This window comes from Chrysochloris asiatica, unplaced genomic scaffold, assembly GCF_000296735.1.
Source record: "Chrysochloris asiatica unplaced genomic scaffold, ChrAsi1.0 scaffold00002, whole genome shotgun sequence".
Lineage (NCBI taxonomy): Eukaryota > Metazoa > Chordata > Mammalia > Afrosoricida > Chrysochloridae > Chrysochloris > Chrysochloris asiatica.
The window spans coordinates 3315850-3330426 of NW_006408520.1; the positions used below are offsets into that span (position 1 = coordinate 3315850).

At 34.5% G+C, this 14577-nt stretch overlaps 1 protein-coding gene across 4 annotated transcripts in view; it reads left to right on the forward strand.

Moving 5' to 3' along the window:
- The window catches only part of COL11A1 (collagen, type XI, alpha 1), a 357092-nt gene that overhangs the window by 318427 nt on the left and 24088 nt on the right, over positions 1-14577 (forward strand). For all 4 annotated transcript variants that reach the window (XM_006830900.1, XM_006830902.1, XM_006830899.1 and 1 more), the window contains 6 exons: positions 2534-2587; positions 3448-3555; positions 4086-4139; positions 4237-4272; positions 4365-4418; positions 9918-10167. In XM_006830900.1, the coding sequence (XP_006830963.1) occupies positions 2534-2587; positions 3448-3555; positions 4086-4139; positions 4237-4272; positions 4365-4418; positions 9918-10167 (556 nt within the window). The remainder of the gene's footprint in view (positions 1-2533; positions 2588-3447; positions 3556-4085; positions 4140-4236; positions 4273-4364; positions 4419-9917; positions 10168-14577) is intronic.

Below are 14577 nucleotides of genomic sequence, written 5' to 3' on the forward strand. Positions count from 1 at the left end.
TTTTTTTTAATGCCTACCATTCCATAGTGATTAAACAGGCTTTAAAAAAATAAAACACTTGCTTTTATTTTTTCACCAAATTAAACATTTTTAACAATTTTACATTCTAAATATAGTGTATGATGATCTGGAGTTGCTTTAAACTTTAATACACTAAAGTTTTTAGATGCATATCAAAGCAAATATTCTCTAAAGCATAATACTGCAAGGGAAAATGTTTGATTATGTATTCAAGACATTTAAGAATGTATCATCCCTGTTTTCCATTTTATTTTATTACTTATGAATTATGTATTTCCCTGGAGTTTTTCAATTTACAATATTCCCAAAAAGATGAAATAGGAAATACATATACCATCCCTGGATTAACATTTTTATATTCAGAACTGATACTTTTGATCTGTTTCAAGTTCAAGGAGTTATTTATAACTGCTATCAATAATTGTTTTGTCAATTTATTTTTTCCAGATGATAAAGTAGTAATAAATGGAATAGTTTGGCAAATTCCTTCTTAAATTTAGTTCATACCTTCATATTATTAGTTTAGAAGAATTAATACTCTTTTCCTATTAACTCCTTCATGAATAATAGAGACAATTTTATAATATGTTACAACCATAGATAACATCTAATACTGTATATTCCTAGTTTTGCTTTTTCATTTTCTTTCTCTCTATCTGTCTCTCTCTTTTTTTGGTGGTGGGGGGGGAATGGCATTTTATCTTGTACTATTAAAATGGTTTAAGGAAATTGAGAGATACCCATCTCTAGCATAGTTAAATATAATAGCAGTACTGATGACTGTTTGCAAAAAAAAAAAACCTCACTATTTTTGCAATGGTTTTGTCTATCTGCTTTCCTTTTTCCTTACAATACTTATGACAGATTGTTATTATTAGAATACTTTTATAAATAAAACTTAGATATAATAAATAACTTATGCAAGATCACTCAGCTAATGAAGGGTAGATTTGAGCCTGTGAAACAGTGATTGGAATATTGATGTGTTGCCAGCAGGAGCATAATCAGATCTTTCACTTCCCGCAAAAATTCTGTGTTTGAGGACTCCAAGACTCACTGTTTTCAGAAGTCTGATCATTTGAATTACTGCTCTTTTGAAATGTCCTTTGTGTTGTCTCCCTATGTGCACTGTCTTCTTGGTTTTTGGAGTAGTGCTGTAGAAGAAGCACAGGACAACTAACTGCAAAGTTGATAGTTCAAAACCACCAGTCACTCTTCAGAAACCCTACACAGGGTCCCTGTGAGTGAGAACCAACTCATCATCACTTCACTACACCAACAATAATTATCTAGTAAAGTAATTTTGGACTTGAAGCCAGAGACCCAGTTTCTCAAAAGTAAACTATATACAAATAGGTACTTCATCTGGATTCTTGGTACTTTAGAAGATGCGTTATTAAACTAATTTTGTAACCTCTGATGTACCCTGCACAAGTTAGATGTTGCTATAATTAGTATGTATTTTTAGTACATCTCTCTTTCTATTTCTATAGCTCTATGTCTATTTTCATGTGAGCAAAGAATATGAATTTTAGTTAGAATTCAAAAAAGTTACCACAGACTAATATAATTACAGAACCATTGTTTTAAATTCATATATACACAAATTGGAGCACAGTGGCTTTATAAGATAAGCACTGGACTGTGAACCACAAGGTCCATGGTTCGAGTTAACCAGTCATTCCATAGGAGAAAGATGAGGCTTTCTGCTCCTTTGAAGATTTAAAGCCTTTGAAAGCCTACACCGGGTTACCATGAGTCTGAACCACCTCAGTCGTACTTAAAAGTATCATATTATCCTGCAGAATTTTAAGCAATAATTCAGTCAGAAAATACAATTGTTATTTAAATACAAGAATAATGTTTATTAAGATATTTGTCTAAAATGTTTGTGTAATTACCAAAAATTCATTTTTTGTCAAAATTTAAATGAGATTATTTAAAGTCTTTACTGAACAGATTAGTGCCTTTTGAGTTTAGCACAGAAATATTTGAAGTACATATTGAATTTCTTCTAAAGTTAATGTAATTAAAACTTTGCCCTTTCTTTTTAATTTGACAGTCACATAAAGCATGCCTTATTTCTACTTTAATATTTATTTTAACAAATTTATCAATATTATGTTGTTTTTAGGTGCTGTTGAGTCAATTCTGACTCGTAGCAAAAGACTGTGTAAATCTTAAGCAGTTGGTGGATTTGAACTGCTGACCTTATGGTTAGCAGTCTGATGTTTGTTGTTGTTGTTAAGTGCCGTCGAGTCGGTTCAGCAGTCTGATGTATAACTTACTATATCACCGGGATTCCGCTAGTATTATAGTTGCATATTAAACCATATCTTTTAAGCATATATATTTATTTTAAATCCTGAAAAATAAATAACAATGATCATTTTTTACTATTTTTCAACTCTCTCAGATAATTTTCAAAACCATAATAATTCTGTAAATAGTAATAAGATTGTCTAATGCAGACCTACACTCTATTATATGTTTTTTTTTTCTCATCATTTAGGGACCTCCTGGTTTACCTGGTCTCAAAGGTGATCCCGGGTCAAAGGGTGAGAAGGTGAGAATATCAAGGAATGTATTATAATTTTGATATTTGAATACCAGAGGCAAGTCTATCAAAAGGAAATTGCAAAGAATAGCTTTGACATGTTAACCAGGAACAATGTGTCAATCCCCAGGTTCCCTGATGTATTTAGAGAAGAGAAAAACTGCAAAGCAATAGTGAGAACTATACTAGAATTCAGTATTCTTAATGCCCACTTCTAAAAACCATAAGGAGAAATGTATGGTTATACTAAAATAGCTGTTCAGAAAATAAACAGATGGAATAACAAAATAAAAATTATATTTTTAGCTTGAAAGTTTTGCTTAAAAGATAGACAAATGAATCGTAAGATGATTTCCAAAATGAATGCTGAGATCCACAAAATAATGAAAGAAATTAGACTTTTTTTCAGAATGGCATTAATACTATTTGGATTATTTTTTAAGTTTCCAAATGGGATTCAAAGATTGCAAAATCTCTGAAGAATAGAAACCCTTTCATATAAAATGAAATGCTTATTAAAGTAATGAATTTTTGTTGTTTATTTTGCCAGTGTTACATGTAGTCTTTTAGTTGAGGAAATTCCCCGTAACAGAAACCCCACAGATTATTGTATTTTTAGAAAGTATTTCATTCCATAATACTTCCTACCTTAAAGAAGGTCTACCCTTATGTGAATAGTAAATGATCCTGTTATATGAGGGGCAGGAAGTCTTAAGGGTATCTTCCATTTAAAAAAAAAAGTTATTTTAAACTTTTTTTAGCTAATTTTTTTAATGCTTTAAAAATTTAATGAGCAAATATTTTATAATTAGAATGTAGATAGCTGTGATTGATATATTATTAAGCATTCTTTTGTTTGCCTTCGAAAGGGACATCCTGGTTTAATTGGCCTGATTGGACCTCCAGGAGAACAAGGTGAAAAGGGTGACAGAGGGCTCCCTGGAACTCAAGGATCACCAGGAGCAAAGGGAGATGGAGTGAGTAAAATTCTGAATGACCTTCCTACTGCTTTGTAAGATCTCTCCTCTTTCACTCTCATATACACAGACACACAGACATGTACACATAGCAAGTATTTCTTTAGACATGATAATGTAGAGCCTCATTATTTTAATCTGCTTAAACCATTGACATTTTCAGAAATAGATTTTTAGGTAAATTCTGAGCAAATAAGTTAAAAATAAGATTTAAGTTAGGACTCATATAAATTACAGATAATAATGAATTATGCAAACACTTATTGAATCCTTACTACATACCACTTATTTTTCTGTAGGGATAGAAAGATACACAAAACAAAAACTTTTCTGGACACTGAAGCAAGGGAACCAAAGTTTCAGATTATCTTGTAAATCTTATTTCTTAGAGTTACCATGGAAAAATGATTTTAGGTTATTCTTAAGTGTTTTTTACTTTCTAAATTTTACAATGTTTTTTGTTACCTTGTGCAATGTAAGAAGAAGGAGTAGCTGACAATAACTTTTAAATTGGATTCTTTTCTCTTTAGGGAATCCCTGGACCTGCTGGTCCCTTAGGTCCACCTGGACCTCCTGGCTTACCTGTAAGTACAAAACAAAACCTTACAAGATAGAATTAATTGACCAAAATACATAAGTTCCCCAGATCTTGATCTGTTCTTTTGTCTTTGCATTTTCTAGGGTCCTCAAGGTCCAAAGGGAAACAAAGGCTCTACTGTAAGTATTTTCCCTTTGGCACTTAAAGTTTTCAATATTTATTCAAATGCTTTATATATGAAATATACTCTGCTCCTTTCTCTTTCTGACAGGGACCTGCTGGGCAGAAAGGTGAAGGTGGTCTTCCAGGGCCTCCTGGACCTCCAGTAAGTATATGCTAATATTCTGAGCCTGCCAATGATTGATCGAAGCTTACAGAAAAATCCACTGACAAAGGTGCTAATTTGGTAGGAAGTGGCAACTACAGCAGTGAAATAATCAGATCTGCATATCAAGGTGTTTTTAATTGCTTTTACACCTTTAAATAAAGATGCCTTAATTATGCATTGGAGTCCTGGTCTTAGGTTTAAAACCACCTAGCTCTTCTTGGAAACCCTGTACAAGGTCGCTGGGTCAAAACCAACTCAAAAACACTTAACAACAACAACAATTATACATTATGATAATGTGGTACTTACTCATTTTTCAAGAGAATCATATGATATTTTTTGTCACACTTTAATCAAATTAACTGATTGTATGGCACAAAGATACAGTTATGTCTGAAACCAAGAATAAAGACAAAAACTCAGAGGCTTGCCATTTTATCCTAGTGCATACGATGCTAATAATAAATGCAGTAATAATCCCAAACCAAACCCACTGCCATCAAGTCGTCGCCTAAGACTCATAGCAACTCTCTCTAAGGCTTCCAAGTCTGTAAAGCTTTATGGGAGAAGACAGCCTCATCATTAGCCCCAGCGTGGCTTGTTTTTGTTGTTGTTAAGTGACATCAAGTTGGTTCTAACACTAGCGACCCTGTATAGGGTTTCCGAGGAGCAGCTGGTGAGCTCTGAACTACCGACCTTGCGGTTCAAGCCAACTTGGCAGTCCAGAGCATTAACCCACAGCACCCAATTGCTGACCTTGCCATTAGCAGTCAAGTGCTTATCCATAGTGCTACCAGGACTCTAATGAAAAGATAGCTAAGATGAACATTGTATTGTTAACTGCACAGTTGGTGGTTCAAGCCATTAGCTGTTCCTTGGAAGCCACCATACAGGATCACTTGAATCAGTAAAAACAGAATTTACTGATATTGATATTGCCCAGGGATCACTGATTGCACAACTGCTAAATCTTATACTAAACATACAGATCTATATAAAAGGAATTTTAGTCTGCTTCCTTGTGTTCAAGTGCTTCTATGTGGGTTAACTATTTAAATTAGTTATATCTTTCACAAGTGTACACTGAAGTTCATATTATAATTGTTTTAACTTTGTTGAATGATAAAGACTAAAGTCATAAATATTTGAAATGACCTAATGTGTGCATATTTTTAAAGTTTTAAATGTCATAATATGAATTACTATCAAGCATAATAGAGAACTCAGTAGACAAGAGCATTTAAATGTTCTTTTCCTTAGAGAGCCAAATTATAATCTTGAAGATATCCCACTTGAATTTAGAGACCATTTAAGAACAGATTTGATGCATTAGACACTAATGACCCAAGATCAGCAGAGCATTGAGATGAAATCAAGAACATCATACAGGAAGAAAGCAAAAGGTCACTAAAAATACAGAGAGGAAAGAAAAGACTAAAATGTATGTCAGAAGAGACTCTGAAATTTGCTCTTCAGGGTAGAAATGCTGAAGCAAATGGAAGAAACGAGGAAGACAAATTGCTAAACAGAAAATTTCAAAGAGCAACTCGAGAAGACAATGTCAAATATTTTAATAAAATGTGCCAAGACCTGGAGTTATAAAAAGCAAAGGGTACACTCAGCATTTCTCAAGAAAAAAGAAATGAAGAACAATTTCTAACCTGAAGTTGCAACATTGAGAGATTCTATGGGGAAAATAATGAATGATGCAGAAGGCATCAAAAGAAGATGGAAGATAGGCATCGAGTCACTGTACCAAAAGGAAATGGTCAGTGCACCACTTCAAGTGCTAGTGTATGATCAAGAACTGATGGTACTGAAGGAAGAAGTTCAACCTGCACTGAAGGTGTTGGCATAAAACAAAGTTCCAGGAATTGACGGAACACAAATTGAAATCTTCCAACAAACTGATGCAGCACTGGAGGAACACACTCATATATTCAAGAAATTTGGAAGACAGCTACTTGGCCAACTGATTGGAAGACATCCATAACTGTGCCCATTCCAAAGGAAGGTGACTCAATGGTATGTGGAAATCATCAGACAGTATCACTAATACTGCATGCAAGTAAAATTTTACTGAAGATAATTAAAAAATGGCTGCAACAGTTTTTAAGCTGTCATTGGCAGAGAACTGCCATAGAAACAAGATAGATTCAGAAGAGGACATGGATTGTGGGAAATCATTGCTGACATTAGGTGGATTTTGGCTGAAAGCAGAGAATACCAGAAATATGTTTACTTGTGTTTAGTTGACTATACAAGTTTTTCACTGTGTGGATCATGACAGACTGTGAATTATACTGTGAAAAATGAGTATTTCAGAAAACATAATTGTGCTCACAAAGAAGCAGTACATAGACAAAGGTGTTTGAACAGAACAATGGAATACTGAATGGTTTAAAATCTGAAAAGGTATGTGCCAAGGCTATATTCTTTCATCATACTTATTCAATCTGTATGCTAAACAAATATGAAGATGACTGTGACATCAGGACTGGAGGAAGACTCATTAGCAATCTCTTATGTGCAGATGATAAAACTTTGCTTGCTGAAAGCAAAGGGAACTTTGAAATACTTATGGATGAAGACCAAAGACTATGTCTTTCAGTGTGGATTGCACCTCGATATAAAGAAAGACAAAATTTGTCACAACTGAATCAATAAATGACGTATAAAATGACTAATACATGTAGATAAAATTGAATTTGTCAACGACTTCATCTTGCTCGGATTCACAATCAATACCCATGGGAGCAGCAATCAAGAAATCAAATGACACATTGCAGTCAGAAATTTTGCTGCACAAGGCCTATTCAAAGGATTCAAGAGCAAATGTATCAGTTTTAAGACCTAGGTGTACATTACCCAAGTTATGGTATTTTCAGATGCCTCAATATGCATGTGAAAGTTGGACAATAAATAAGGAAGACCATAGAAGAATCAACGCATTTGTGTTATGATGTTGGAGAAAAATATTGAAAATACCCCAGACTGCCAGAACACAAACAAATTTGTTTTTGAAGAATTGTAGTTAGAATGCTCCTTAGAAGCCATATTGATAAGATTTTGTTTCTAATACTTCAGACATGTTATCAGGAGGGATCAGTTACTTGAGAAGGACACCATGAATGGTAAAGTGGAGGGTCAGCACAAAAGAAGACCACAACAAGATGGATTGGCAGTTACAGCAACAATGGACTCAAACATAACAACAGTTGTGAGGATGGTGCAGGACTGCACTGTGATTTGTTCTGTTGTGAGAGTCTGAGCTATGAGTCTGAGCAGACTTGATGACACCTATCACCAGTTATTCCTTAGAGACTTTAAAATCAGAGATAGGGCATATAAATGTGTATAAATTAATGAACAGCAACATTATATATATACATATGCCTACACACATCTGTATTGCATTACTTGTATAGATAGCCAATAATTAGTTGCCATTAAGTTGGTTCCGGGTAATAATAATCCAATGTTTGGTAAAATAGAATTGTATACCATAGAGTTTTCAATTGTGGATTTTGCAAAAATAAATTGCAGGCCTTTCTTTTGAGGTACCTCAGAATGGACTCAAGCCTGAAGTCTTTTATTATCTCAGTATGTTAACTGTTTACGTTTGTCAGGGACTCCATTTGTATAGATTATGAAGTCAATTCTGACTTACAACAACCCTAGGTAGGATTTCCAAGACTTAATGTATGCAGTTTCATCTTGCTCCCAACGAGTAGTTGGTGGGTTTGAACTTCACAGTGCAATGCCTAACCCACAGCACCACTAGGGCCCCTTTTTGTATAGATTATTATTGGTAAGTGCCATCAAATCGGTTTCGACTCATAGCAACTCTGTATAGTGTTTCTGAGTAACTACTTGTAGGTTTGAATTGGCAATTTTGTGACTAGCACTGTAGTGTTATCCTACAATGCCACAAAAGAATATAGATGTTGTTGTTAAATGCCATAGAGTCAATTCCAACCCATAGCAACCCTGTGTGACATTTCTGAGAAGCAACTGGTGGGTTTGAACCCCTGACCTTCAGTTTAAACTGACCTTGCAGTTCAGCTCATTATCCTGAAGTATCACACCAGGACTCCAGGATATAGATAAAGGGCCAGAAATCATCTGATAAGTGCACCTACCTCAAAACTCCCTACTAGTTTCTTTTTAAATAACTAACAAAGGAAAATATTATAATAATTATATATAGTTATGTGCCATCCAGTAGGTTATGACTCATAGCAACCATGTGTAGGTTTTCTGAGCAGTGTTAGGTGGGTTCGAACTTCCATGTTTGCTGTTTGCATTCCGATTCAATGACACAACAACATAGTAACTCTGGTGGTTTAGTGGGTTATGTGTTGGAGTTGGCATGCTAGCTGCAAGATCAGCAGTGCAAATCTACCCGCAGCTCCAAGAGAAAAAGATTAAGTTTTCTGTTCCCATAAAGATTTACACCTTGGAAACTCTATATGGGTCACTATGAGTTGGAACTGACTGGAGAGCACACATTATATATATATATGTTGTTGTTAAGTACTTTTGAGTTGGTTCCAACCCATAATGATCCTGTACAGGATTTCCGAGGCTATAAATCTTTACAGGAACAGAAAGCCTCATCTTTTTCTTGTGGAATGGTTGGTAGTTTCAAACTACTGACCTTAATATTAAGGTTTTACAGCCCAATTCATAACCACTACGCTACCAGAGCTCCTTATGTATGTGTGTGTGTGTGTATCTATCTATCTATCTATCTATCTATCTATCTATCTATCTGTTGTTGTTGATAAGTGCCATCAAGTCAGTTCCAACTCATTGTGACCCTTTATAGGATTCCAAGGAGCTGCTTGTGAATTCAAACCACCGACCTTGCAGTTCAAAGGGACCTTGTGGTCAAGCGATTATCCTAAGGTGCCACAATATACACACACAGACATGTGGCACTATGGATTAGGCATTGAGTATCTAACCAAAAGGACTTTGGTGCAAACCCAACAGCTGCTCTCCATTAGACAGATGAGACTGTTCACTCCTGTACAGAGTTAGACTTAGAAACCCTGTATAGGATCATTATGAATCTGATTCAACTCAATGACAGTGAATTTGGGTTTGGTTATAAAAACAGAAGGAGCCCTGGTGGCACAGTAGTTAAAGTGATCAACTTCTAACCAAAAAGCTGATGGTTTGAACCCACTAACCACTCTACAGGATAAAGATGTAGCAGTAAAGATCACAGTCTTGGTAATCCAATGAGACAGTTTTACTCTGTCCTATAGGATCGCTGAGTCCCAGTGAACTCAATAGCAGTGGGTTAAGTTTTTAATATATAAATAGAATCTTACAAATTGATTATATAGCTATTAAGGAAAACCAACTTTGGTTTTGGTAAGCTAAACCAAGTTTGGTTTCTTCTAACAATGACATAACCAGTAACAATAATATGTACAGAAGTGATTAATTTATGAAACAAGTTCACATAGATTGTTTCCTTTGCAGGGTCCACCTGGTGAAGTCATTCAGCCTTTACCAATCTTGTCATCCAAAAAAACAAGAAGGCATACTGAAAACATGCAAGCAGATGCAGGTGATAATATTCTTGACTATTCAGATGGAATGGAGGAAATATTTGGTTCACTCAATTCTCTCAAACAAGATATTGAACATATGAAATTTCCAATGGGTACTCAGACCAATCCAGCCCGAACTTGCAAAGATCTACAACTCAGCCATCCTGACTTCCCAGATGGTATGTTAATAATGCATGACAAAGCGAATTCACTGAGCTCCTAACTTACTAAGGTGTATTGTCAGCACATTAATTCTAGTTAAATGTTTAATATAGTCTTTTAATAAAACGAAAGCAAATGATTATTAATTCTAGCCATGTAGACTAAAGAAAGGTCGTTTACACTGTGCACAATTCAAGGTCTGCTTTGTAAAACCCTTGTATGTTAAATCAGGTTTCAATAAATTATAAAAAGATTTATTCCTGGGTAATTATAGTTAGCACAAGTATATTTTGTATTGTAATAACTATCAAAGAATAGGTATTACATGTGAACTCATGTGATTATTCTTATATAATTATTATTTATATTATAAACTATTTTAAGTAGATATAAGTAACAGTGATAAATAGCATAACTAAATCTTAATTGGTCAGTCACTGTAACAATAATTTGGTAATTAGAATATTTAAAAATTGAAATAAATTGAGGCAAAAATTATCCCTTATTGAACAACAAATAACTGGAACAATTGTGAAGAGTTCACTTAGTAATAATAAGAATATTTATTGAATAATTACTTTCTGATATGCCTTTACATTCCAATTATTCAGAGAAGGAAATAGTTTCAGTTCACTAAACTCATACAAGGGAACACTGAATGGTTTACAGTTATCAAAGGTTTGTACCAGGGGTGTATTCTTTCACCATACTTATTCAGTCTGTTTGCTGAGCACATAATCCGAGAATCTGGATTATATGAGGAAAAACATGACATCAGGATTGGAGGAAGACTCATTAACAACCTATGATATATTGATAAAACCTTACTTGTTGAAAGTGAAGAGAATTTCAAATACTTACTGATGAAGATAAAAACCGTAGCCTTTGGTATGGGTTGAAACTCAAGGTACAGAAAATAAAATTCCTCACCACTGGACCAATAACTAACACCCAAATAAATTAAGAAAAGACTGAAGTTGTAGAAGACTTCGTTTTGCTTGGATCAACCATCAACACTCATGGAAGCAACAGTCAAGAAATCAAACGACATATTGCAAATCTGCTACATAAGACCTCTTTAAAGAGTTCAAGAGTGAAGATGTCAGTTTGAGGACTAAGATGAGCCTGAACCAAGCCATGGTATTTTTCAGTAACCTCATACACATGTGAAAGTTGGACAGTAAATAAGGAAGACTGTAGAAGAATTGATGCATTTAAGTTTTGATGTTGGAGGAGAATATTGAAAGTACCATGGACTGCCAAAAGAACAAACCAATCTGTGTTGGAAGAAGTACAGCCAGAGTGCTTTAGCCAGACTTCGTCTCTCACTCCGAGCATATTGTTAGGAGGGAAACGTCCCTGGAGAAGGATACCATGTTTGGTAAAGTGGAGGTTTGAAAGAAAAAGGGGAAGAAGACCCTCAATGAGATGGATTGGCATAGTGGCAGCAACCATGACCTCAAGACTAGCAATGGTTGTGAGGTTGGCATGGAACAGAGCATTATTTTGTTATGTTGTGTATTAGGTTGCTATGAGTCAGTACCAAATATATGGCACCTAATAGCAACAATAAACTCATGCAATTCATGAACTATCAAAAGAAAAATCTGTATCTAATTTAAAATCTCTCCCCTGTGAGGCAATATACTCTTCCATTTTACATCCAAGAAAATATCATTTTTCACTATCAATAATGTAATTAATTTATAATGTAAATATAAATAAAACCATACAGAGAGAAAAATTTAAAGCATCTAAAAGCAGCCACCATAAAGAAAGAATATTATAAAATCGTATCTTAATAAAGAACGTTTTAAAACTAAAGCACAAGTAATTATTAATATTGTTGTTGCTAAGTACCGTCGAGTTGATTCCAACCCCTAGCGACCCTGTATAGGTTTTCTGAGGAGCAGCTGATGAGCTTGAACCGCCAACCTTACAGTTCAAACAGCTTTGCAGTCTGGCTCATTAACCCACAGCATCCTTTGTAAATTAGCAGTCAGGCCTTTACATTTGCAATACATTTATTTGAAAAAATATATATGTTTAATGTTGTATTAATTCAGTGATTTATAGGGAGAACCTTACTTTTAATTGGCATTATGTATGTAAAGCAGTTTTATATAATGTAGTTGGTATCTGTACCAGACAGTATCTCCTTTTAATAATGAATTTAAATGTACTTGGTCATACAGAAAATTCCTATTAAGTTTGCCTATAAACTTTCACTGAATTCACAACCCCAGGAAGGATAGACACTAAAAGAAAATCACCAAGGCATATGATAATTGTTGTTGTTGTTGTTATGTGCCATCAAGTCGGTTCTGACCCATAGCAACCCTGTACAGGGTTTCTGAGGCTGTAAATCTTTATGGGAGCAGAAAGCCTCATCTTTCTCCCACGGAACAGCTGGTAGTTTCAAACTGCTAACTTTGCGGTTCGCAGCCCGATTCGTAACCACTATGCTTCCAAATTCAAAGATAAGGAAAGCATCCTGAAAGCAGCTAGGGAAAAGAGAAGTGTAACATACAAAGGCAAGCATGTCAGATTAAACTCAGATCTCTCATCAGAAAACATGCAAGCAAGAAGGCAATGGGGAGACACATATAAAACCCTGAAAGAAAAAAAAAAACAACAAAAAAAAAACTGTCAACCAAGAATCCTTTATCCAGCAAAGCTGTCAATCAAATACAAGGGTGTAATCAAAACATTCTAGGATAAACAGAAGTTAAGGGATTTTGCCAAAGCCAACCTTGTGCTGTAAAACATCTGAAAGGGAGTTCTGTGAACTGAGAACCAACAAGGACATACAATAACAGAGATTGACATACATCGCAGCACCACCCAGAACTCAATAAAAAATGGAAGAGTCAAGAACAGAGCAAAACTATAAGAACAGATTCAGAGGAAAGGGAAGGTCAGTCTATGATCAAAACAATTAACAATGTGAAAGAAGGTAAACACATAGGAACAGAGATCCAGGAGGTGAGAAGGTCAGGTAGATTACAGTATAAAATAGACTGTGTTAAATGGAGGGAAAAGTTAATGGAATATAAGGTAACCTCAAAGAAAAAAATAATACTTCACAACATACCAAGAAAATGAAAATCCATGAAGAATGTGGAAACATTAAAACTATGAGGAAACTCACAAGAAAGAACACAAAAAACTTGAACTCAGCACAGAAAGATATGCAGAACAAAGAAATCAGCACCACACAAAAGAACAAACAAATGCCAGCAATTAATCCATACCTACCCATAATTACATTGGATGTAAATGGATTCAATGTACCAGTTAAGAGACAGAGAGTGACAGAATGGATAAGAAAACAAGATTCTTCAATAAGCTGGCTGCTAGAAACACACCTTACACAGAGACAAGAACAGACTAAAATACAAAGGATGGAAAAAAGTATACCAAACTAATTGAAATAAAAAACAAACAGTAGTGGCAATACTAATCTCTGATAAAATAAATGTTAAGGCAAAACAGCATAATAGAAAAAGATGGACATTATCTCATGATTAAAGGGACAATTGAACAAGATGACATAACCATAAAAAAGATCTATGCTCCCAATGAAAGAGCTCCAAAATATATAAAGCAAACTCCTATAGATTTGAAGAAAGAAATTTATGAATCTACAAAAATAGTGGACAATTTAAATACACCACTTTCGAAAAAGAATAGAACAAACAGAAACTTGACAAAAACACAGAGGAACTAAACAACACAATCAGCTAATTGGACTTCATAGATATGAGCAGAGTATTCAACCCAACAACAGCACAATACACATTATTTTCCAGTGCAAATGGAACATTCTCCAGAATAGACCATGTGTTAGGACACAAAACAAATCTCCACAAATTTACAAATATCAAAATATTACTAAGCATCTTCTCAGACCACAATGCTATCAAATTAGAAATCAACAATAGGAAGACAAGGAAATAAAGTTAAATACATGGAAACACCCTGCTGAAAAACGACTGGATAGTAGAAGAAATAAAATGTGAATTCACAAAGTTCCTAGAAACAAATGAGAATAAAAACACAACATACCAAAATCTTTGGGACACAGCTGAGAGGACAATTTATTGTAATAAATGCACACATCCAAAAAGAAGAAAGAACCAAAATTAACACAATTACACAGCATCTCCAATAATTAGAAACAGACCAACATAGGGAATCTGCAGTCACCAAAAAGAAAAGAAATAATAAAGATTAGGGCAGAAATAAATGAGATAGAAAACAAACAAACTATAATAAGAATCAACAGGACAAGAATCTGGTTCTTTGAAAGGATTAATAAATTTGAAAAACCATTGGCAAACCTAACAAAACAAAAGAGAAGACACAAATAACATGCATTAAAAATCACATGGACAATGTCACAATAGAATCAAAGGAAATCAAAA